This window comes from Oncorhynchus gorbuscha, linkage group LG21, assembly GCF_021184085.1.
Source record: "Oncorhynchus gorbuscha isolate QuinsamMale2020 ecotype Even-year linkage group LG21, OgorEven_v1.0, whole genome shotgun sequence".
Lineage (NCBI taxonomy): Eukaryota > Metazoa > Chordata > Actinopteri > Salmoniformes > Salmonidae > Oncorhynchus > Oncorhynchus gorbuscha.
The window spans coordinates 1,833,478-1,859,434 of NC_060193.1; the positions used below are offsets into that span (position 1 = coordinate 1,833,478).

General features: G+C 48.9%; 2 protein-coding genes across 3 annotated transcripts; both read right to left on the reverse strand.

The window, feature by feature from the left end:
* LOC124008827 (hepatoma-derived growth factor-related protein 2-like) lies at positions 1–20,364 on the reverse strand. Its single transcript, XM_046320397.1, has 7 exons — positions 20,233–20,364; positions 19,682–20,161; positions 6,566–6,675; positions 5,143–6,345; positions 4,584–4,722; positions 3,259–3,360; positions 1–1,319 (listed from the first exon to the last, which is right to left on the reverse strand). Exons 1-7 carry the CDS (start codon positions 20,362–20,364, stop codon positions 975–977), a joined length of 2,511 nt encoding a protein of 836 aa, XP_046176353.1. The 3' UTR covers positions 1–974.
* LOC124008495 (vicilin-like seed storage protein At2g18540) lies at positions 20,186–25,957 on the reverse strand. Of its 2 annotated transcripts, none has more exons than XM_046319810.1 (6): positions 25,913–25,957; positions 22,395–22,530; positions 21,422–21,496; positions 21,138–21,296; positions 20,843–20,921; positions 20,186–20,737 (listed from the first exon to the last, which is right to left on the reverse strand). In XM_046319810.1, exons 2-6 carry the CDS (start codon positions 22,437–22,439, stop codon positions 20,403–20,405), a joined length of 693 nt encoding a protein of 230 aa, XP_046175766.1. In that variant the 5' UTR covers positions 22,440–22,530; positions 25,913–25,957; the 3' UTR covers positions 20,186–20,402. The 2 variants fall into 2 exon arrangements, with proteins under 2 accessions (XP_046175766.1, XP_046175765.1); XM_046319809.1 differs by having other exon boundaries at positions 21,138–21,317.

The window sequence follows — 25,957 nt, forward strand, 5'->3', positions numbered from 1 at the left end:
CTATTGAAGGAGATACCTGAAGGGTAATATTACCAGGCTACCAGACCTGCTTTAGGCAACTAGCCATCTGGCCTAAAGCAATAACCAACTCAGCTACTTACTGTAGGACAAGGAGTACAAGCTACGTAGAATGTCGTCTATACATCACCGTTAAAAACTATACAACAACATTAAGTATAGTATTTAAGAGAACATACAAGGTGTAGATATAAAAAATAAACAATAATAATCAGGAAAGTAAAAACATGTGTAGACTGAACTGTTCCCTGGTTTCTACATCCTATAAGTAGGTCCGCCTTCTCTCCTCTCATCCTCAGGGAAAGGAGGAGATGTAACACACTCCCCAGGTGAGTCTGTCTTTAGGAAAACACCCCTATTCACTAGAAGATCTAACACCCTGAACGTGTCCAATAAAAATAAAAACCACTCGTTGACCTTTTCCATTGCAAAAAGTCTGCAATGTTTTTGAAACGGTGTGCACCAATGAATATGGATAAAGAGGTTGTCCAAATACTCTGATTGGACAAGAGAGGGTTAAGAAACATCATAACCCCAGTTGGACAGCTGGTTATGTTCCGTGTTCACCCCCTCTGATTCTGAGTTGGTCTGTTCCATTGTTCTGTCTGTTCCATTGTTCTGTCTGTTCCATTGTTCTGTCTGTTCCATTGTTCTGTCTGTTCCATTGTTCTGTCTGTTCCATTGTTCTGTCTGTTCCATTGTTCTGTCTGTTCCATTGTTCTGTCTGTTCCATTGTTCTGTCTGTTCCATTGTTCTGTCTGTTCCATTGTTCTGTCTGTTCCATTGTTCTGTCTGTTCCATTGTTCTGTCACCCCCCCCCAGGTACAGATCTATAATCAGTTTCCCTCCCCAAATACTAACCTTCAACCATTGGTGGTCAAAAATTGTAACCTGCACCAAGAGTCTAGGGGCAACTTCACCCTGCTCCGTTTCTCACAGTGGAGCTCAGGATGAGGCTATTGGAGTTCGGAGCTCCCAACCTCTGGCACCTCCCCTGGCACCTCCCCTGGCACCTCCTCTTCCTTCTCAGTCACGACCCCCTTCTCTCCTCCCCTCCTCTCCTCCAGTTGACTCATTCTCCTGCGAACCTCCTGCAGCACCTCTCCTCTCCTCTTCTGTTTCTCCCTCCATCTCTCCACCCTCTCCTCCTCCTCCCTCTCTTTCTCCTCCAGGAGCGAGCGGAGGAACTCGGGGCTGATGACGTTATCCTTGTCGTTAACCAATAGGAATGCGTTCTTGAAGCGGTTGTAGAGCATCGATGCCTTGTCCATCACGTCCTGGTTACTGCGGAAACGACGCATCTGGGAAGCACACAGGTGTGGTCAGGTGTGTGTGTGTGGTTATTGTATCTGTCGGCTGTGTGTGCCTGGTTCTGTACGTCGGCTGTGTGTGCCTGGTTCTGTACGTCGGCTGTGTGTGCCTGGTTCTGTACGTCGGCTGTGTGTGCCTGGTTCTGTTCGCCTGGTTCTGTACGTCGGCTGTGTGTGCCTGGTTCTGTTCGCCTGGTTCTGTACGTCGGCTGTGTGTGCCTGGTTCTGTTCGTTGGCTGTGTGTGCCTGGTTCTGTTCGTTGGCTGTGTGTGCCTGGTTCTGTTCGCCTGGTTCTGTACGTCGGCTGTGTGTGCCTGGTTCTGTTCGCCTGGTTCTGTACGTCGGCTGTGTGTGCCTGGTTCTGTTCGCCTGGTTCTGTTCGTCGGCTGTGTTCGGAAAGTATTCAAATTCTTTGACTTTTTCAACATTTTGTTAAATTCTGGCCTTATTCCAAATTGATTACTTAAAACATTTTCTTCAACCTACACACAATACTCCATAATGACAAAGCGAAAACAGGTTTAGACATTTTTGAAAATGTATTAAAAGTAAAAAATAGAAAAATCTTATTTACATAAATATTCAGACCCTTTGCTATGGGACTTGAAAATGAGCTCAGGTGGATCCTGTTTCCATTGATCATCCTTGAGATGTTTCTACAACTTGATTGGAGTTCAACTGTGGTAAATTATATTTATTGGACATGATTTGGAAAGACACACCTGTCTATAAGGTCCCACAGTTGACAGTGCATGTCAGAGCAAAAACCAAGCCATGAGGTCGAAGGAATTGTTTTTAGAGCTCAAAGACAGGATTGTGTCGAGGCACAGATCTGGGGAAGGGTACCTAAAACATTTCTGCAGCATTGAAGGTCCCCAAGAACACTGTGGCCTCCATCATTCTTAAATGGAAGAAGTTTGGAACCACCAAGACTCTTCCTAGAGCTGGCCGCCCGGCCAAACTGAAGGTGAGGTGACCAATAACCCGATGGTCACTCTGACAGAGCTCCTCTGTGGAGATGGGAGAACCTTCCAGAAGGACAACCATCTCTGCAGCACTCAACCAATCAGGTCTTTATGGTAGAGTGGCCAGACAGAAGCCACTCCTCAGTAAAAGGCACATGATAGCCCACTTGGAGTTTGCCAAAAGGCACCTAAAGACTCTCAGACAATGAGAAACCAGATTCTCTGGTCTGATGAAACCAAGATTGAACACTTGGTCCTGAACGCCAAGCTTCATGTCTAGAGGAAACCCGATACCATCCCTAAGGTGAAGCATGGTGGTGGCAGCATCATGCTGTGGGGATGTTTTTCAGCGGCAGAGACCAGGAGACTAGTCAGGATCGAGGGAAAGATGAACAGAGCAAAGTACAGAGAGATCCTTGATGAAAACCTGCTCCAGAGCGCTCAGGACCTCAGACTGGGGTGAAGGTTCACCTTCCAACAGGACAACGACCCTAAGCACACAGCCAAGAAAACACAGGAGTGGCTTCTGGACAAGTCTCTGAATGTCCTTGAGTGGCCCAGCCAGAGCCCGGACTTAAACCCGATCAAACATGTCTGGAGAAACCTGAAAATAGCTGTGCAGCGACGCTCCCCATCCAACCTGACAGAGCTTGAGAGGATCTGCAGAGAAGAATAGGAGAAACTCCCCAAATACAGGTGTGCAAAGCTTGTAGCGTCATACCCAAGAAGACTGGAGGCTGTAATCGTTGCCAAAGGTGCTTCAACAAAGTAGTGAGTAAAGGGTCTGAATACTGAATTTGTAATAAATTTGCAAAAACTTCTAAAAACAGATATTTTTTGCTTTGTCATTATGGGGTATTGATTGACGATTGTTTATTTAATCCATAACGTAACAAAGGGGTCTGGGTACTTTCCGGAAGCACTAAGTCAGGTGTTTTATTGGATGTGTATGGTAGCAGTCGTACCTTTCTGAGCGTAGTGATGAGTTCACTGTGTCTCTGGACGTGTTGTGACGTTACATAGACCATACTGAGTTGGTCCAGCGCTGTCAGACACTTACTAATATCCTGAGAGACAGAGACAGTGAGACACACAGAGAAAAAGAGAGAGATAGAGACACACAGAGAAAAGAGACAGTGAGATAGAGACACAGAGACAAAGAGACAGTGAGATAGAGACACAGAGACAAAGAGACAGTGAGATAGAGACACACAGAGACAAAGAGACAGTGAGATAGAGACACACAGAGAAAAAGAGAGAGATAGAGACACAGAGACAAAGAGACAGTGAGATAGAGACACACAGAGACAAAGAGACAGTGAGATAGAGACACACAGAGACAAAGAGACAGTGAGATAGAGACACACAGAGACAAAGAGACAGTGAGATAGAGACAGAGACAAAGAGACAGTGAGGGAGACAAAGAGACAGTGAGGGAGACAAAGAGACAGTGAGGGAGACAAAGAGACAGTGAGGGAGACAAAGAGACAGTGAGGGAGACAAAGAGACAGTGAGGGAGACAAAGAGACAGTGAGGGAGACAAAGAGACAGTGAGGGAGACAAAGAGACAGTGAGGGAGAGACAGAGACAGTGAGGGAGAGACAGAGACAGTGAGGGAGAGACAGAGACAGTGAGGGAGAGACAGAGACAAAGAGACAGTGAGACACACAGAGAAAAAGAGAGAGACAGTGAGACAGAGACAAAGAGAGAGATAGAGACACAGAGACAAAGAGACAGTGAGATAGAGACACACAGAGACAAAGAGACAGTGAGGGAGAGACAGAGAGACAGTGAGATAGAGACACACAGAGACAAAGAGACAGTGAGATAGAGACACACAGAGACAAAGAGACAGTGAGATAGAGACACACAGAGACAAAGAGACAGTGAGATAGAGACACACAGAGACAAAGAGACAGTGAGATAGAGACACACAGAGACAAAGAGACAGTGAGGGAGAGACAGAGACAAAGAGACAGTGAGGGAGAGACGGAGACAAAGAGGCAGTGAGGGAGAGACAGAGACAAAGAGGCAGTGAAATAGAGACACAGAGTCAAAGACAGTGATAGAGACACACAGAGACAAAGAGACAGTGAGGGAGAGACACAGAAAAAGAGAGAGACAGTGAGAGTGAGACACACAGAGACAAAGAGAGAGACAGAGAAAGAGAGACGTTACATAGACCATAGTGAGTTGGTCCAGGACTATCAGACACTGACTAATGTCCTGATGGATGGGGGGTAAACAGTTCCATTTCTCAAACAGATCAAAGGTTGTGCGCGTGACTCACAGGGTTGTCCGTCTTCAGAGAGATGCGTATGTCTCCGTGTATACGGTGCAGGGTAGAGTCCGTTAGACTGAAAGATTCTTTAGTGGCATGTAGCTTAGACACGCTGTCTGTTTTCTGGCCGTCCCCTGGTACACCTCTCCTGGTACAGAGAAGACAACCAATGGTTAGTTATGATCACAGACAGGTACAGGGGAGACAGGCAGATAAAAGACAGGTACAGGGGAGACAGGCAGATAAAAGACAGGTACAGGGGAGACAGGCAGATAAAAGACAGGTACAGGGGAGACAGGCAGATAAAAGACAGGTACAGGGGAGACAGGCAGATAAAAGACAGGTACAGGGGAGACAGGCAGATAAAAGACAGGTACAGGGGAGACAGGCAGATAAAAGACAGGTACAGGGGAGACAGGCAGACAGGTAGATAAAAGACAGGTACAGGGCAGACAGGTAGGACAGGTAGATAAAAGACAGGTACAGGGCAGACAGGTAGGACAGGTAGATAAAAGACAGGTACAGGGCAGACAGATAGGACAGACGGGTTATTCATTCCTGTACTCACTGAGGTGATTTAGGCTCCTCCTCCTGTCGTCTCTCTACCTTTTCTGTCTCCACTTTCTGGACTTCGGACTTCTTAGCCTCCGCCCGGGTCGAGTCGGACTTCGTGGCCTCCGCCCGGGTCGAGACGGACTTCGTGGCCTCCGCCCGGGTCGAGTCGGACTTCGTGGCCTCCGCCCGGGTCGAGTCGGACTTCGTGGCCTCCGCCCGGGTCGAGTCGGACTTCGTGGCCTCCGCCCGGGTCGAGTCGGACTTCTTGGCCTCCGCCCGGGTCGAGTCGGACTTCTTAGCCTCCGCCCGGGTCGAGTCGGACTTCTTAGCCTCCGCCCGGGTCGAGTCGGACTTCTTAGCCTCCGCCCGGGTCGAGTCGGACTTCTTAGCCTCCGCCCGGGTCGAGTCGGACTTCTTAGCCTCCGCCCGGGTCGAGTCGGACTTCTTAGCCTCCGCCCGGGTCGAGTCGGACTTCTTAGCCTCCGCCCGGGTCGAGTCGGACTTCTTAGCCTCCGCCCGGGTCGAGTCGGACTTCTTAGCCTCCGCCCGGGTCGAGTCGGACTTCTTAGCCTCCGCCCGGGTCGAGTCGGACTTCTTAGCCTCCGTCCGGGTCGAGTCGGACTTCTTAGCCTCCGCCCGGGTCGAGTCGGACTTCGTAGCCTCCGCCCGGGTCGAGTCGGACTTCTTAGCCTCCGCCCGGGTCGAGTCGGACTTCTTAGCCTCCGCCCGGGTCGAGTCGGACTTCTTAGCCTCCGCCCGGGTCGAGTCGGACTTCGTAGCCTCCGCCCGGGTCGAGTCGGACTTCGTAGCCTCCGCCCGGGTCGAGTCGGACTTCGTAGCCTCCGCTGATTTCTTGCTCTCCACTTTCTTCTCCATCTTTTGTTCTGGTTTCTTACATTCAGTTTTTTTGCCTTCCAATTTTTTTACTTCCGTTTTCATACTTTCCACCTTCTCATCTGTTTTCTTCCTGCCCGCTGTCTTCCTGCCCGCTGTCTTCCTGCCCGCTGTCTTCCTGCCCGCTGTCTTCCTGCCCGCTGTCTTGCCGCCCGCTGTCTTCCTGCCCGCTGTCTTCCTGTCCGCTGTCTTGCCGCCCGCTGTCTTGCCGCCCGCTGTCTTGCCGCCCGCTGTCTTGCCGCCTGCGGTCTTGCTCGCTGTTTTTCTGTCCCTTTTCTGCCCGCCTGTCTTTCTACTCTTCTTCTCTTCAGCTCCATTTTTCCTGATGAAAGGTAGAAAAAAAGTAGATTATTTCAGAGCTTAGGGCAGTGTAGGGCAGTGTGGGGCAGTGTGGGGCAGCGTGGGGCAGCGTGGGGCAGCGTGGGGCAGTGTGGGGCAGTGTAGGGCAGTGTGGGGCAGTGTGTGTGTCTGCTCAGAGCAGAGTGGGGTAGTGTGTGTGTGTATTCGTGAGGCGTGTGTGTATTCGTGAGGCGTGTGCTCACGGTGTCCGTGTAGGTTTAAGGCTGTGTCTTCTCAGGCCCTTCCTTCTAGTGAGAAGTCCTTGTAGAGACTTCAGGACACTCTCTCTCCTGGCCGCCAGACGCCGCCGACGCTGTACACATACAGGATGTGATGTCACTTACAGGATATTACATCACTATCAATCTTCACTAATATTGGACAGTTGGCCTGGTCTGCATTTCAAACGACACTCCATATAGTTAGAAGTAGGGATAGATAACAAGTGTTGCATGGTATAACTTATAACTATATAACTAGCTATAACTCACGGTATACCCAAACTTCTGTATTTCCACACTAGACCATGAAAAACGGTTCGGTACTAAAATTTGTGTTACTTAAGGTACTTCTGCTAAAAGTGTCTCAAAGACCAAGCCTGTATATCAGCATAGCCGACCTCTGATAGCCTGCATCATGTCTGCTCCACTAACTCACTGTTAGCCTGTACTGGGAGTCTGGGCTGCATCATGTTAGCGCCACTAACTCACTGCTAGCCTGGGAGTCTGGGCTGCATCATGTTAGCGCCACTAACTCACTGTTAGCCTGTACTGGGAGTCTGGGCTGTATCATGTTAGCTCCACTAACTCACTGCTAGCCTGGGAGTCTGGGCTGTATCGTGTTAGCTCAACTAACTCACTGCTAGCCTGTACTGGGAGTCTGGGCTGCATCATGTTAGCTCCACTAACTCACTGCTAGCCTGTACTGGGAGTCTGGGCTGTATCATGTTAGCTCCACTAACTCACTGTTAGCCTGGGAGTCTGGACTGCATCATGTTAGCGCCACTAACTCACTGCTAGCCTGGGAGTCTAGGCGGTATCATGTTAGCTCCACTAACTCACTGCTAGCCTGGGAGTCTGGGCTGTATCGTGTTAGCTCAACTAACTCACTGCTAGCCTGTACTGGGAGTCTGGGCTGTATCATGTTAGCTCCACTAACTCACTGCTAGCCTGGGAGTCTGGACTGCATCATGTTAGCGCCACTAACTCACTGCTAGCCTGAGAGTCTGGGCTGCATCATGTTAGCTCCACTAACTCACTGCTAGCCTGGGAGTCTGGGCTGTATCATGTTAGCTCCACTAACTCACTGCTAGCCTGGGAGTCTGGGCTGTATCGTGTTAGCTCAACTAACTCACTGCTAGCCTGTACTGGGAGTCTGGGCTGTATCATGTTAGCTTCACTAACTCACTGCTAGCCTGGGAGTCTGGGCTGCATCATGTTAGCTCCACTAACTCACTGCTAGCCTGTACTGGGAGTCTGGGCTGTATCATGTCTGCTCCACTAACTCACTGCTAGCCTGGGAGTCTAGGCTGTATCATGTTAGCTCCACTAACTCACTGCTAGCCTGTACTGGGAGTCTGGGCTGTATCATGTCTGCTCCACTAACTCACTGCTAGCCTGGGAGTCTGGGCTGTATCATGTTAGCTCCACTAACTCACTGCTAGCCTGTACTGGGAGTCTGGGCTGCATCGCGTTAGCTCCACTAACTCACTGCTAGCCTGGGAGTCTAGGCTGTATCATGTTAGCTCCACTAACTCACTGCTAGCCTGGGAGTCTGGACTGCATCATGTTAGCTCCACTAACTCACTGCTAGCCTGGGAGTCTGGGCTGTATCGTGTTAGCTCAACTAACTCACTGCTAGCCTGTACTGAGAGTCTGGGCTGTATCATGTTAGCTCCACTAACTCACTGCTAGCCTGGGAGTCTGGACTGCATCATGTTAGCTCCACTAACTCACTGCTAGCCTGGGAGTCTGGGCTGCATCATGTTAGCTCCACTAACTCACTGCTAGCCTGGGAGTCTGGGCTGTATCATGTTAGCTCCACTAACTCACTGCTAGCCTGGGAGTCTGGGCTGTATCGTGTTAGCTCAACTAACTCACTGCTAGCCTGTACTGGGAGTCTGGGCTGTATCATAATAATAATATATGCCATTTAGCTCCACTAACTCACTGCTAGCCTGGGAGTCTGGGCTGCATCATGTTAGCTCCACTAACTCACTGCTAGCCTGTACTGGGAGTCTGGGCTGTATCATGTCTGCTCCACTAACTCACTGCTAGCCTGGGAGTCTGGGCTGTATCATGTTAGCTCCACTAACTCACTGCTAGCCTGGGAGTCTAGGCTCTGTCATGTTAGCTCCACTAACTCACTGCTAGCCTGTACTGGTAGCCTGGACTGCATCATGTCTGCTCCACTAACCCACTGCTATCCTGGGAGTCTAGGATCTATCATGTCTGCTCCACTAACTCACTGCTAGCCTGGGAGTCTGGGCTGTATCATGTTAGCTCCACTAACTCACTGCTAGCCTGGGAGTCTAGGCTCTGTCATGTTAGCTCCACTAACTCACTGCTAGCCTGTACTGGTAGCCTGGACTGCATCATGTCTGCTCCACTAACCCACTGCTATCCTGGGAGTCTAGGATCTATCATGTTAGCTCCACTAACTCACTGCTAGCCTGGGAGTCTAGGATCTATCATGTTAGCTCCACTAACTCACTGCTAGCCTGGGAGTCTGGGCTGCATCATGTTAGCTCCACTAACTCACTGCTAGCCTGTACTGGGAGTCTGGGCTGTATCATGTTAGCTCCACTAACTCACTGTTAGCCTGGGAGTCTGGACTGCATCATGTTAGCGCCACTAACTCACTGCTAGCCTGGGAGTCTGGGCTGTATCATGTTAGCTCCACTAACTCACTGCTAGCCTGGGAGTCTGGGCTGTATCGTGTTAGCTCAACTAACTCACTGCTAGCCTGTACTGAGAGTCTGGGCTGTATCATGTTAGCTCCACTAACTCACTGCTAGCCTGGGAGTCTGGACTGCATCATGTTAGCGCCACTAACTCACTGCTAGCCTGAGAGTCTGGGCTGCATCATGTTAGCTCCACTAACTCACTGCTAGCCTGGGCTGTATCATGTTAGCTCCACTAACTCACTGCTAGCCTGGGAGTCTGGGCTGCATCATGTTAGCTCCACTAACTCACTGCTAGCCTGTACTGGGAGTCTGGGCTGTATCATGTCTGCTCCACTAACTCACTGCTAGCCTGGGAGTCTAGGCTGTATCATGTTAGCTCCACTAACTCACTGCTAGCCTGTACTGGGAGTCTGGGCTGCATCATGTCTGCTCCACTAACTCACTGCTAGCCTGTACAGGGAGTCTGGGCTGTATCATGTTAGCTCCACTAACTCACTGCTAGCCTGGGAGTCTGGGCTGTATCATGTTAGCTCCACTAACTCACTGCTAGCCTGGGAGTCTGGGCTGTATCATGTTAGCTCCACTAACTCACTGCTAGCCTGGGAGTCTGGACTGCATCATGTTAGCTCCACTAACTCACTGCTAGCCTGGGAGTCTGGGCTGTATCATGTTTGCTCCACTAACTCACTGCTAGCCTGGGAGTCTGGGCTGTATCATGTTAGCTCCACTAACTCACTGCTAGCCTGGGAGTCTGGGCTGCATCATGTTAGCTCCACTAACTCACTGCTAGCCTGTACTGGGAGTCTGGGCTGTATCATGTTAGCTCCACTAACTCACTGCTAGCCTGGGAGTCTGGACTGCATCATGTTAGCGCCACTAACTCACTGCTAGCCTGAGAGTCTGGGCTGCATCATGTTAGCTCCACTAACTCACTGCTAGCCTGGGAGTCTGGGCTGTATCATGTTAGCTCCACTAACTCACTGCTAGCCTGGGAGTCTGGGCTGTATCATGTTAGCTCCACTAACTCACTGCTAGCCTGTACTGGGAGTCTGGGCTGCATCATGTTAGCTCCACTAACTCACTGCTAGCCTGTACTGGGAGTCTGGGCTGTATCATGTTAGCTCCACTAACTCACTGCTAGCCTGTACTGGGAGTCTGGGCTGCATCATGTTAGCTCCACTAACTCACTGCTAGCCTGGGAGTCTGGGCTGTATCATGTTAGCTCCACTAACTCACTGCTAGCCTGGGAGTCTGGGCTGTATCATGTTAGCTCCACTAACTCACTGCTAGCCTGGGAGTCTAGGATCTATCATGTTAGCTCCACTAACTCACTGCTAGCCTGGGAGTCTAGGATCTATCATGTTAGCTCCACTAACTCACTGCTAGCCTGGGAGTCTAGGATCTATCATGTTAGCTCCACTAACTCACTGCTAGCCTGTACTGGTAGCCTGGACTGCATCATGTCTGCTCCACTAACTCACTGCTAGCCTGTACAGGGAGTCTGGGCTGTATCATGTTAGCTCCACTAACTCACTGCTAGCCTGGGAGTCTGGCCTGCATCATGTTAGCTCCACTAACTCACTGCTAGCCTGTACTGGTAGCCTGGACTGCATCATGTCTGCTCCACTAACTCACTGCTAGCCTGTACAGGGAGTCTGGGCTGTATCATGTTAGCTCCACTAACTCACTGCTAGCCTGGGAGTCTGGGCTGTATCATGTTAACTCCACTAACTCACTGCTAGCCTGGGAGTCTGGGCTGTATCATGTTAGCTCCACTAACTCACTGCTAGCCTGTACTGGGAGTCTGGGCTGCATCATGTTAGCTCAACTAACTCACTACTAGCCTGTACTGGGAGTCTGGGCTGTATCATGTTAGCTCCACTAACTCACTGCTAGCCTGGGAGTCTAGGATCTATCATGTTAGCTCCACTAACTCACTGCTAGCCTGGGAGTCTGGCCTGCATCATGTTAGCTCCACCAACTCACTGCTAGCCTGTACTGGGAGTCTGGGCTGTATCATGTTAGCTCCACTAACTCACTGCTAGCCTGGGAGTCTGGCCTGCATCATGTTAGCTCCACTAACTCACTGCTAGCCTGTACTGGGAGTCTGGACTGTATCATGTTAGCTCCACTAACTCACTGCTAGCCTGTACTGGGAGTCTGGGCTGCATCATGTTAGCTCCACTAACTCACTGCTAGCCTGGGAGTCTGGGCTGCATCATGTTAGCTCCACTAACTCACTGCTAGCCTGTACTGGGAGTCTGGACTGTATCATGTTAGCTCCACTAACTCACTGCTAGCCTGTACTGGGAGTCTGGGCTGTATCATGTTAGCTCCACTAACTCACTGCTAGACTGGGAGTCTGGCCTGCATCATGTTAGCTCCACTAACTCACTGCTAGCCTATACTGGTAGCCTGGGAGTCTGGGCTGCATCATGTTAGCTCCACTAACTCACTGCTAGCCTGTACTGGGAGTCTGGGCTGCATCATGTTAGCTCCACTAACTCACTGCTAGCCTGTACTGGGAGTCTGGGCTGCATCATGTTAGCTCCACTAACTCACTGCTAGCCTGTACTGGGAGTCTGGGCTGTATCATGTTAGCTCCACTAACTCACTGCTAGACTGGGAGTCTGGCCTGCATCATGTTAGCTCCACTAACTCACTGCTAGCCTATACTGGTAGCCTGGACTGCATCATGTCTGCTCCACTAACTCACTGCTAGCCTGGGAGTCTAGGATCTATCATGTTAGCTCCACTAACTCACTGCTAGCCTGAGAGTCTGGCCTGCATCATGTTAGCTCCACTAACTCACTGCTAGCCTGGGAGTCTAGGATCTATCATGTTAGCTCCACTAACTCACTGCTAGCCTGAGAGTCTGGCCTGCATCATGTTAGCTCCACTAACTCACTGCTAGCCTGTACTGGTAGCCTGGACTGCATCATGTCTGCTCCACTAACTCACTGCTAGCCTGAGAGTCTGGCCTGCATCATGTTAGCTCCACTAACTCACTGCTAGCCTGTACTGGTAGCCTGGACTGCATCATGTCTGCTCCACTAACTCACTGCTAGCCTGGGAGTCTGGGCTGTATCATTTTAGCTCCACTAACTCACTGCTAGCCTGGGAGTCTGGGCTGTATCATGTTAGCTCCACTAACTCACTGCTAGTCTGGGAGTCTAGGCTGTATCATGTTAGCTCCACTAACTCACTGCTAGCCTGTACTGGGAGTCTGGGCTGCACCCTGTCTGCTCCACTAACTCACTGCTAGCCTGAACTGGGAGTCTGGGCTGTATCATGTTAGCTCCACTAACTCACAGCTAGCCTGGGAGTCTGGACTGCATCATGTTAGCTCCACTAACTCACTGCTAGCCTGCAATGGGAGTCTGGGCTGCATCATGTTAGCTCCACTAACTCACTGCTAGCCTGTACTGGGAGTCTGGGCTGTATCATGTTAACTCCACTAAATCACTGCTAGCCTGTACTGGGAGTCTGGGCTGCACCCTGTCTGCTCCACTAACTCACTGCTAGCCTGTACTGGGAGTCTGGGCTGCACCCTGTCTGCTCCACTAACTCACTGCTAGCCTGAGAGTCTGGGCTGCACCCTGTCTGCTCCACTAACTCACTGCTAGCCTGGGAGTCTGGGCTGTATCATGTTAGCTCCACTAACTCACTGCTAGTCTGGGAGTCTGGGCTGCATCATGTTAGCTCCACTAACTCACTGCTAGCCTGGGAGTCTGGACTGCATCATGTTAGCTCCACTAACTCACTGCTAGCCTGGGAGTCTGGGCTGTATCATGTTAGCTTCACTAACTCACTGCTAGCCTGCACTGAGAGTCTGGACTGCATCATGTTAGCTCCACTAACTCACTGCTAGCCTGGGAGTCTGGGCTGCATCATGTTAGCTCCACTAACTCACTGCTAGCCTGGGAGTCTGGGCTGTATCATGTTAGCTCCACTAACTCACTGCTAGCCTGGGAGTCTAGGCTGTATCATGTTAGCTCCACTAACTCACTGCTAGCCTGTACTGGGAGTCTGGACTGCATCATGTTAGCTCCACTAACTCACTGCTAGCCTGTACTGGGAGTCTGGGCTGTATCATGTTAGCTCCACTAACTCACTGCTAGCCTGGACTGGGAGTCTGGCCTGTATCATGTTAGCTCCACTAACTCACTGCTAGCCTGTGAGTCTGGACTGCATCATGTTAGCTCCACTAACTCACTACTAGCCTGTGAGTCTGGACTGCATCATGTTAGCTCCACTAACTCACTGCTAGCCTGAGAGTCTGGACTGCATCATGTTAGCTCCACTAACTCACTGCTAGCCTGAGAGTCTGGACTGCATCATGTTAGCTCCACTAACTCACTGTTAGCCTGGGAGTCTGGGCTGTATCATGTTAGCTCCACTGACTCACTGCTAGCCAGGGAGTCTGGACTGTAATCATGTTTGCTTCACTAACTCACTGCTAGCCTGAACTGGGAGTCTGGGCTGTATCATGTTAGCTCCACTAACTCACTGCTAGCCTGTACTGGGATTCTGGGCTGTATCATGTTAGCTCCACTAACTCACTGCTAGCCTGTAGGGAGTCTGGACTGTAATCATGTTTGCTTCACTAACTCACTCTAATCTAGCCTTCTTAGCTAGCTACAGTCTAATTGCGTGTATCATGTTAGCTCCACTAACTCACTGCTCTGCCCAGCCTGTAGCTGGGAAACGTCCACCGGGCACTGTATCAAACTGTACACTCAACTGAACTCCTAGCTACATAGCTGTCTTTGCTGTCTTCGTATCCAAGATAATTGTGTAGTTTAGGGTGTAGTCTTAGAGTGATTATCTTAATTTACCGGGTTAGCTAGCCAGCTATTTGTCGTCCTTAACGTAGAAGACACTGCTAGCTAGCCAACGTCTTCCGAATAGAACTCAACAACCCGGTCGCTCCGCTTCGCTCCACAGGTAGTATCACATTTTCATTACATTTCATTATAGTACAACGGTTTGATTTGTTTCTTAGAATTTCTTCTTAGCTAGCTACATAGCCGTCTTTGTATCAAAGATAATTGTGTAGTCTATCGACTTTCTAGGTTAGCTAGCCAGCTATTGTCGTTCTTTTAAAGCAGCTAGCCAGCTAGCTAGCCAGCTCCACCGATTAGCAGCACTGTAGAAACTATTACACTCAACTGAACGACTTGATTAGTGTAGTGTTAGCTAGCTACATAGCTGTCTTTGCTGTCTTCGTATCCAAGATAATTGTGTAGTTTAGAGTGTGTAGTCTTAGAGTGATTATCTTAATTTACCGAGGTTAGCTAGCCAGCTATTTGTCGTCCTTAACGTAGAAGACACTGCTAGCTAGCCAACGTCTTCCGAATAGAACTCAACAACCCGGTCGCATTCCGCTTCGCTCCACAGGTAGTATCACATTTTCACTTCATTTCATTACAGTACAACGGTTTGATTTGTTTGATCGTAGCTAGCTACATAGCTAGCTACATAGCCGTCTTTGTATCAAAGATAATTGTGTAGTCTAGAGCGACTTTCTAGGTTAGCTAGCCAGCTATTGTCGTTCTTTTAAACGCAACGTAACGTAATCAACACTGCTAGCTAGCCAGCTAGCCCCCGAATAGCAGCACTGTAGAAACTATTACACTCAACGAAACGACTTGATTAGTGTAGTGTCAACAACGCAGCCACTGCCAGCTAGCCTACAAAGTCAACAACGCAGCCACTGCCAGCTAGCCTACTTCAGCAGTACTGTATCATTTTAATCATTTTAGTCAATAAGATTCTTGCTACGTAAGCTTAACTTTCTGAACATTCGAGACGTGTAGTCCACTTGTCATTCCAATCTCCTTTGCATTAGCGTAGCCTCTTCTGTAGCCTGTCAACTATGTGTCTGTCTATCCCTGTTCTCTCCTCTCTGCAGACCATACAAACGCTCCACACCGCATGGCCGCGGCCACCCTAATCTGGTGGTCCCAGCGCGCACGACCCAAGTGGAGTTCCAGGTCTCCGGTAGCCTCTGGAACTGCCGAGCTCTCGCACACCCCGAGAGCTTCTGGTCAGCGGGGTGGTGGCACCGGGATCCTCATCTCTCCCAAGTGGTCACTCTCTCTTTCTCCCCTTACCCATCTGTCTATCGCCTCCTTTGAATTCCATGCTGTCACAGTTACCAGCCCTTTCAAGCTTAACATCCTAATCATTTATCGCCCTCCAGGTTCCCTCGGAGAGTTCATCAATGAGCTTGATGCCTTGATAAGCTCCTTTCCTGAGGACGGCTCACCTCACAGTTCTGGGCGACTTTAACCTCCCCACGTCTACCTTTGACTCATTCCTCTCTGCCTCCTTCTTTCCACTCCTCTCCTCTTTTGACCTCACCCTCTCACCTTCCCCCCCTACTCACAAGGCAGGCAATACGCTCGACCTCATCTTTACTAGATGCTGTTCTTCCACTAACCTCATTGCAACTCCCCTCCAAGTCTCCGACCACTACCTTGTATCCTTTTCCCTCTCACTCTCATCCAACACCTCCCACACTGCCCCTACTCGGATGGTATCGCGCCGTCCCAACCTTCACTCTCTCTCCCCGCTACTCTCTCCTCTTCCATCCTATCATCTCTTCCCTCCGCTCAAACCTTCTCCAACCTATCTCCTGATTCTGCCTCCTCAACCCTCCTCTCCTCCCTTTCTGCATCCTTTGACTCTATGTCCCCTATCCTCCAGGCCGGCTCGGTCCTCCCCTCCCACTCCGTGGCTCGACGACTCATTGCGAGCTCACAGAACAGGGCTCCGGGCAGCCGAGCGGAAATGAAGGAAAACTCGCCTCCCTGCGGACCTGGCATCCTTTCACTCCCTCCTCTCTACATTTTCCTCCTCTGTCTCTGCTGCTAAAGCCACTTTCTACCACTCTAAATTCCAAGCATCTGCCTCTAACCCTAGGAAGCTCTTTGCCACCTTCTCCTCCCTCCTGAATCCCCCCCTCCTCCCTCTCTGCAGATGACTTCGTCAACCATTTTGAAAAGGTCGACGACATCCGATTCTCGTTTGCTAAGTCAAACGACACCGCTGGTTCTGCTCACACTGCCCTACCCTGTGCTCTGACCTCTTTCTCCCCTCTCTCTCCAGATGAAATCTCGCGTCTTGTGACGGCCGGCCGCCCAACAACCTGCCCGCTTGACCCTATCCCCTCCTCTCTTCTCCAGACCATATCCGGAGACCTTCTCCCTTACCTCACCTCGCTCATCAACTCATCCCTGACCGCTGGCTACGTCCCTTCCGTCTTCAAGAGAGCGAGAGTTGCACCCCTTCTGAAAAAACCTACACTCGAGCCCTCCGATGTCAACAACTACAGACCAGTATCCCTTCTTTCTTTTCTCTCCAAAACTCTTGAACGTGCCGTCCTTGGCCAGCTCTCCCGCTATCTCTCTCAGAATGACCTTCTTGATCCAAATCAGTCAGGTTTCAAGACTAGTCATTCAACTGAGACTGCTCTCCTCTGTATCACGGAGGCGCTCCGCACTGCTAAAGCTAACTCTCTCTCCTCTGCTCTCATCCTTCTAGATCTATCGGCTGCCTTCGATACTGTGAACCATCAGATCCTCCTCTCCACCCTCTCAGAGTTGGGCATCTCCGGCGCGGCCCACGCTTGGATTGCGTCCTACCTGACAGGTCACTCCTACCAGGTGGCGTGGCGAGAATCTGTCTCCTCACCACGCGCTCTCACCACTGGTGTCCCCCAGGGCTCTGTTCTAGGCCCTCTCCTATTCTCGCTATACACCAAGTCACTTGGCTCTGTCATAACCTCACATGGTCTCTCTTATCATTGCTATGCAGACGACACACAATTAATCTTCTCCTTTCCCCCTTCTGATGACCAGGTGGCGAATCGCATCTCTGCATGTCTGGCAGACATATCAGTGTGGATGACGGATCACCACCTCAAGCTGGACCTCGGCAAGACGGAGCTGCTCTTCCTCCCGGGGAAGGACTGCCCGTTCCATGATCTCGCCATCACGGTTGACAACTCCATTGTGTCCTCCTCCCAGAGCGCCAAGAACCTTGGCGTGATCCTGGACAACACCCTGTCGTTCTCAACTAACATCAAGGCGGTGGCCCGTTCCTGTCGGTTCATGCTCTACAACATCCGCAGAGTACGACCCTGCCTCACACAGGAAGCGGCGCAGGTCCTAATCCAGGCACTTGTCATCTCCCGTCTGGATTACTGCAACTCGCTGTTGGCTGGGCTCCCTGCCTGTGCCATTAAACCCCTTCAACTCATCCAGAACGCCGCAGCTCGTCTGGTGTTCAACCTTCCCAAGTTCTCTCACGTCACCCCGCTCCTCCGCTCTCTCCACTGGCTTCCAGTTGAAGCTCGCATCCGCTACAAGACCATGGTGCTTGCCTACGGAGCTGTGAGGGGAACGGCACCTCAGTACCTCCAGGCTCTGATCAGGCCCTACACCCAAACAAGGGCACTGCGTTCATCCACCTCTGGCCTCCTCGCCTCCCTACCACTGAGGAAGTACAGTTCCCCCTCAGCCCAGTCAAAACTGTTCGCTGCTCTGGCCCCCCAATGGTGGAACAAACTCCCTCACGACGCCAGGACAGCGGAGTCAATCACCACCTTCCGGAGACACCTGAAACCCCACCTCTTTAAGGAATACCTAGGATAGGATAAAGTAATCCTTCTACCCCCCCCCCCCTTAAAAGATTTAGATGCACTATTGTAAAGTGGCTGTTCCACTGGATGTCATAAGGTGAATGCACCAATTTGTAAGTCGCTCTGGATAAGAGCGTCCGCTAAATGACTTAAATGTAATGTAATGTAAATGAGTCTGGGCTGCACCCTGTCTGCTCCACTAACTCACTGCTAGCCTGTACTGGGAGTCTGGGCTGTATCATGTTACCAATAGGTCTTAATCTGTTGGTCACAGACACCTTAAAAGGTAAGGAGTGTGGATCAGAAAACCAGGCAGTATCTGGTGTGGATCAGAAAACCAGGCAGTATCTGGTGTGGATCAGAAAACCAGGCAGTATCTGGTGTGGATCAGAAAACCAGGCAGTATCTGGTGTGGATCAGAAAACCAGGCAGTATCTGGTGTGGATCAGAAAACCAGTCAGTATCTGGTGTGGATCAGAAAACCAGTCAGTATCTGGTGTGCTTCAGAAAACCAGTCAGTATCTGGTGTGGATCAGAAAACCAGTCAGTATCTGGTGTGGATCAGAAAACCAGTCAGTATCTGGTGTGACCATTTGCCTCATGCAGCGCGACACATCTCCTTCACATAGAGTTGATCAGGCTGTTGATTGTGGCCTGTGGAATGTTGTCCCACTCTTCAATGGCTGTGTGAAGTTCATGGATATGTCGATCCAGAGCATTCCAAACATGCTCAATTGGTGACATGTCTGGAGAGTATGCAGGCCATGGAAGAACTGGGACATTTTCAGCTTCCAGGAATTGTGTCCAGGTCCTTGCGACATGGGGCCGTGCATTATCACGCTGAAACATGAGGTGATGGTTGCAGATGAATGGCACGACAATGGGCCTCAGGATCACCAAACGGTATCTTTGTGCATTCAAATTGCCATCTATAAAATTGTGTTCATTGTCTGTATTGCCATACCATAACCCCACCACCACGGGGCACTCTGTTCACAACAGCAAACCGCTCGCCCACACAACGCCATACATGTGGTCTGCGGTTGTGAGGCCAGTTGGACGTTATGCCAAATTCTCTAAAACGATATTAGAAACGGCTTATGGTAGAGAAATGAACATTAAATTATTTGGCAACAACTCTGGTGGACATTCCTGCAGTCAGCATTCCAATTGCAAACTCCCTCAACTCGAGACATCTGTGGCATTGTGTTGGTGACAAAACTGCACATTTTAAGAGTAGCCTTTTATTGTCCCAAGCCCAAGGTGCACCTGTGTAATGATCATGGTGTTTAATCAGCTTCTTGGTATACCCACACCTGTCAGGAAGGATTATCTTGGCTCACTAACAGGGATGTAAACAAACAAGAAAGATATACGTTTTCGGGCATCTTTTTTTATTTCAGCTCATTAAAAAAAAAAAAAAATGGGACCAACACTTTTTACATGTTGCGTTTATATTTGTTACATGTTGATGTAAAAAAAAAAAAAAGATCTTGATATTGAATTCAAGATGGCCAACGATTGAACAGAGCAGTAGCTGAGTTTACCTGTCCAGTGGATCCAGTGCCATTCTGGGCCTTTGGCTAATATGCCATCTTTTGTTGCCGTGGTATCATTTAGGTATCTTTTTCCTATCAAACACCGTGACTGTATCGTGACTGTATCGAGTATTGTAATACTAAACCTGATATTAGGGTCAAAATTATCGTATGGTGACAATGCTGTAGGGAATAGGGGGCCGTTTGGGACCTGTCAGAGAGCACTCACCTCTTCATCCTGACCAGGACTGATCTCTGTGACAGTATCGGTCTCCTTCACTTCGTGCCCTTTCACTGCTATCCCAGCCTCCTCCTCTTCGTTCCCCTTCACTGCTACCCCAGCCTCCTCCTCTTCGTTCCCCTTCACTGCTACCCCAGCCTCCTCCTCTTCGTTCCCCTTCACTGCTACCCCAGCCTCCTCCTCTTCGTTCCCCTTCACTGCTACCCCAGCCTCCTCCTCTTCGTTCCCCTTCACTGCTACCCCAGCCTCCTCCTCTTCGTTCCCCTTCACTGCTACCCCAGCCTCCTCCTCTTCGTTCCCCTTCACTGCTACCCCAGCCTCCTCCTCTTCGTTCCCCTTCACTGCTACCCCAGCCTCCTCCTCTTCGTTCCCCTTCACTGCTACCCCAGCCTCCTCCTCTTCGGTCCCCTTCACTGCTACCCCAGCCTCCTCCTCTTCGGTCCCCTTCACTGCTACCCCAGCCTCCTCCTCTCCCCTTCGGTCCCCTTCCCCTTCACTGCTACCCCAGCCTCCTCCTCTTCGGTCCCCTTCACTGCTACCCCAGCCTCCTCCTCTTCGGTCCCCTTCACTGCTACCCCAGCCTCCTCCTCTTCGGTCCCCTTCACTGCTACCCCAGCCTCCTCCTCTTCGGTCCCCTTCACTGCTACCCCAGCCTCCTCTTCGTTCCCCATCACTGCTACCCCAGCCTCCTCCTCTTCGTTCCCCTTCACTAATACCCCAGCCTCCTCTCTTCGTTCCCCTTCTTAACCTCTTCCTTGTGGATTACTTGTTTGTCTGTTTCTAAACTTTCCACCTTCCTCATCTTACTGACTTCAATCTTTCCCTCTTCAACACCAACTTCCTTTATCTTCTCTCCCTCATCATCCTTTTTCCTCTTCCTCCCTCTTCTCTCCTGTTTCTTTCTCTCTTCTGTTATCTTCTCTCCCTCATCATCCTTTTTCCTCTTCCTCCCTCTACTCTCCTCCTGTTTCTTTCTCTCTGTGGTCTTCTCGCTCTTTGGAGTGGACAAGCTTTTCTCCTCCGTCAATCTCGTCTTCTTGCTGGCTGTGGAGACCAGAACAGGGCGGCCATTTTAGAATCCCTGTACCATGACACCACATTGATATGACTGATACAAAATGGCTGACAGATAGTGGCAATGTTCTTTACCTGGTGGGATTACAGCTGAACTGGCCGGGGCTGTCTTCTGCCCTAGGACAGGCTCGTCCCGGGAAGAATACATTCCGATCTAATGAAACGGATTAGCATAGATATATATTAGATAGATAGATATATATATTAGATAGATACAGATATATTAGATAGATACAGATATATTAGAGGTTATTGGTCTTTAAATCAATTTATAAACACGTTTATACATCGGCAATTAAAAATATTTTATACTTCTCAGTTCGACAGATAAATGTTAAGTTTAGAAACATTGGTGCGTTCCCCTCCATACCTTTTTCCTTTTCTCGGCTCTGGTGTTGGCCGGCGTGTCGTTCCTCTGTCGGCCGTCGGCAGATGTTTTTCTGTTTCCCGGTAAAGCCTTGTTTCCCGGGGCCGTCACTGCCACCGTCTTGATAGCCTTCGCTTGTGTTTTAGGGGCCTTTATTGGGGCCTGTTTAAGGGAGGTGGACATCTGTAAGTTGAAGTTAAAAACTTTTTTTTATATATATATATATATAAATGTTTTTCTACTATTATATAGTTGCTGTCTGTATCACAGCCGGACAGTTGACTCACTGTGACCGGTGCAGATGTCTTGGACGGGTCTGGCTTTTTCTCTGCTTGCTCTTTTTTAGCTGGGGTAACACCCACCTGTTTCAGACAGAGAAACAGAGCTGAGAGAGAGAGACATTCCAATTCACTACATGGAGGGAGGTGTGTCAGAGAGCGAGAGAGTGTGTCAGAGAGCGAGAGAGTGTGTCAGAGAGCGAGAGAGTGTGTCAGAGAGCGTGTGAGACAGACAGAGAGCGTGTGAGACAGACAGAGAGCGTGTGAGACAGACAGAGAGCGTGTGAGACAGACAGAGAGCGTGTGAGACAGACAGAGAGCGTGTGAGACAGACAGAGAGCGTGTGAGACAGACAGAGAGCGTGTGAGACAGACAGAGAGCGTGTGAGACAGACAGAGAGCGTGTGAGACAGACAGAGAGACAGACAGAGAGCGTGTGAGACAGACAGAGAGCGTGTGAGACAGACAGAGAGCGTGTGAGACAGACAGAGAGCGTGTGAGACAGACAGAGAGCGTGTGAGACAGACAGAGAGCGTGTGAGACAGACAGAGAGCGTGTGAGACAGACAGAGAGCGTGTGAGACAGACAGAGAGCGTGTGAGACAGACAGAGAGCGTGTGAGACAGACAGAGAGCGTGTGAGACAGACAGAGAGCGTGTGAGACAGACAGAGAGCGTGTGAGACAGACAGAGAGCGTGTGAGACAGACAGAGAGCGTGTGAGACAGACAGAGAGCGTGTGAGACAGACAGAGAGCGTGTGAGACAGACAGAGAGCGTGTGAGACAGACAGAGAGCGTGTGAGACAGACAGAGAGCGTGTGAGACAGACAGAGAGCGTGTGAGACAGACAGAGAGCGTGTGAGACAGACAGAGAGTGTGTGAGACAGACAGAGAGAGTGTGAGACAGACAGAGAGAGTGTGAGACAGACAGAGAGACAGAGAGAGAGAGAGAGAGAGACAGAGAGAGAGAGTGTGTCCTCCTCACCTTCTGTTTGCTGCATACTCTAGGAGTGTTCTCTATCTCCCACATTCCCTCTGTGAAACCTCTAATGCGCACTCCTTTCCCATATCTGCCCTTGTTCCCTACGTAGGTCACTATATTTTCAGTGGGTATGGATGCTCTGGGAATGACAGAAGAAGAAGACTCGGTCCACAAACAAGAACAGAATGACAGAAATCATCAAATTCCCATTTTGGTCCTTTATCAGACACTTAGAGTGACTCAGTCAGTCATAATACTAATACTCAGTCATAATACTAATACTCAGTCAAAACTAATACTCAGTCAATACTAATACTCAGTCAATACTAATACTCAGTCAGTAAAACTAATACTCAGTCAGTAAACTAATACTCAGTCACAATACTAAGTAATACTCAGTCAGTAGTAATACTCAGTCACAATACTACTACTCAGTCATAATACTAATACTCAGTCAAATACTAATACTCAGTCAAATACTACTACTCAGTCAATAATACTCAGTCAGTACTAATACTCAGTCAGTACTACTACAGTCATAATACTCAGTCATAATACTAATACTCAGTCATAATACTCAGTCAGAATACTAATACTCAGTCATAATACTCAGTCATAATACTAATACTCAGTCATAATACTCAGTCAATACTAATACTCAGTCATAATACTCAGTCATAATACTCAGTCATAATACTCAGTCATAATACTCAGTCAGTACTACTACTCAGTCAGTACTACTACTCAGTCAGTACTACTACTCAGTCAGTACTACTACTCAGTCAGTACTACTACTCAGTCAGTACTACTACTCAGTCAGTACTACTACTCAGTCATAATACTCAGTCATAAATACTCAGTCAGTACTAATACTCAGTCAGTAAATACTCAGTCATACTAATACTCAGTCATACTAATACTCAGTCAATACTAATACTCAGTCAATACTAATACTCAGTCAATAAATACTCAGTCAATACTAATACTCAGTCAATAAATACTCAGTCAATAAATACTCAGTCAATACTAATACTCAGTCAGTAAATACTCAGTCAGTAAATACTCAGTCAGTACTAATACTCAGTCATAAATACTCAGTCAGTACTAATACTCAGTCAGTAATACTACTCAGTCAGTACTACTACTCAGTCAGTACTACTACTCAGTCAGTACTACTCAGTCATAATACTCAGTCACTACTACTACTAATACTCAGTCACTACTACTACTAATACTCAGTCACTACTACTACTAATACTCAGTCACTACTAATACTCAGTCACTACTAATACTCAGTCACTACTAATACTCAGTCACTACTAATACTCAGTCACTACTAATACTCAGTCACTACTAATACTCAGTCACTAATACTCAGTCATAATACTCAGTCATAATACTCAGTCATAATACTCAGTCATAATACTCAGTCATAATACTCAGTCATAATACTCAGTCATAATACTAATACTCAGTCATAATACTAATACTCAGTCATAATACTAATACTCAGTCAGTACTAATACTCAGTCAGTACTAATACTCAGTCAGTACTAATACTCAGTCAGTACTAATACTCAGTCATAATACTAATACTCAGTCAGTACTAATACTCAGTCAGTACTAATACTCAGTCAGTACTAATACTCAGTCAGTACTAATACTCAGTCAGTACTAATACTCAGTCAGTACTAATACTCAGTCAGTAATACTACTAATACTCAGTCAGTAATACTACTAATACTCAGTCAGTACTAATACTCAGTCAGTAATAATACTCAGTCAGTAATACTACTAATACTCAGTCAGTAATACTACTAATACTCAGTCAGTAATACTACTAATACTCAGTTAGTAATAATACTAATACTCAGTCAGTACAAACCAATCATACACTTCCAATTGGAGACTACTAGCATGTAATAACCATGATAAATTATAATAATGATAATAAATCATAACATGAGAATAATAATAAAGTAATAAATCATGTTTTTTATATTTTTTTATAACAATGATAATTAATGAGACAATAATAAATAACAACAATGATAATAAATAATGTTGTTATTGGAGTAACTATTTAAAAAAGATTGCCGTCCCTGGGGTCGCTCGTCTTTTCAGTTCGCGACTGGAACCAGCTGCAACAAACACTCAGACTGGATAGTTTTATCTCCATCTCTTCATTCAGAGACTCAGTCATGGACACGGACTGACCGTTGTGGCTGCTTTGTGCGATGTATTGTGGCCTCTACCTTCTTAACCTTTGTGCTGTTGTCTGGGCCCAACAATGTTTATACCATGTTGTGCTGCTACCATGTTGATGTTAGGTTGTGTTGCTGCCTTGCTATGTTGTTGTCGATCTCTTGTTGTGATGTGTTTTGTCCTATATTTGTATTTTGAAGGAAAGACAGGAAGAATAGGGAGGAAGGGCAGGAAGAGAGGAAAGACAGGAAGGCAGAAAGACAGGAAGGCAGAAAGACAGGAAGGCAGAAAGACAGGAAGGCAGGAAGACAGGAAGGCAGGAAGACAGGAAGGCAGGAAGACAGGAAGACAGGAAGGCAGAAAGACAGGAAAGGCAGGAAGAGAGGAAAGGCAGAAAGAGAGGAAAGGCAGGAAGAGAGGAAAGGCAGGAAGAGAGGAAAGGCAGGAAGAGAGGAAAGGCAGGAAGAGAGGAAAGGCAGGAAGAGAGGAAAGGCAGGAAGAGAGGAAAGGCAGGAAGAGAGGAAAGGCAGGAAGAGAGGAAAGGCAGGAAGAGAGGAAAGGCAGGAAGAGAGGAAAGGCAGGAAGAGAGGAAAGGCAGGAAGAGAGGAAAGGCAGGAAGAGAGGAAAGGCAGGAAGAGAGGAAAGGCAGGAAGAGAGGAAAGGCAGGAAGAGAGGAAAGGCAGGAAGAGAGGAAAGGCAGGAAGAGAGGAAAGGCAGGAAGAGAGGAAAGGCAGGAAGAGAGGAAAGGCAGGAAGAGAGGAAAGGCAAGGAAAAGGCAGGAAAGGCAGGAAGAGAGGAAAGGCAGGAAGAGAGGAAAGGCAGGAAGAGAGGAAAGGCAGGAAGAGAGGAAAGGCAGGAAGAGAGGAAAGGCAGGAAGAGAGGAAAGGCAGGAAGGGAGGAAAGGCAGGAAGGGAGGAAAGACAGGGAGGAAAGACAGGGAGGAAAGACAGGGAGGAAAGACAGGGAGGAAAGACAGGGAGGAAAGACAGGGAGGAAAGACAGGGAGGAAAGACAGGGAGGAAAGACAGGGAGGAAAGACAGGGAGGAAAGACAGGGAGGAAAGACAGGAAGAATATGGAGGAAGTGCAGGAAGGAAGTGCAGGAAGGAAGGACAGGAAGAATATGGAGGAAGTTCAAAGAAAAACACTGGAACCTTCTTCTTAGGAAGGAAGGACAGGAAGGAAGTGCAGGAAGGAAGGACAGGAAGGAAGGACAGGAAGGAAGGACAGGAAGGAAGGACAGGAAGGAAGGACAGGAAGGAAGGACAGGAAGGAAGGACAGGAAGGAAGGACAGGAAGGAAGCCTCCTCTACTTACGTCTGGTGAGTTCCAAAGAAAAACACTGGAACCTTCTATCTGTAG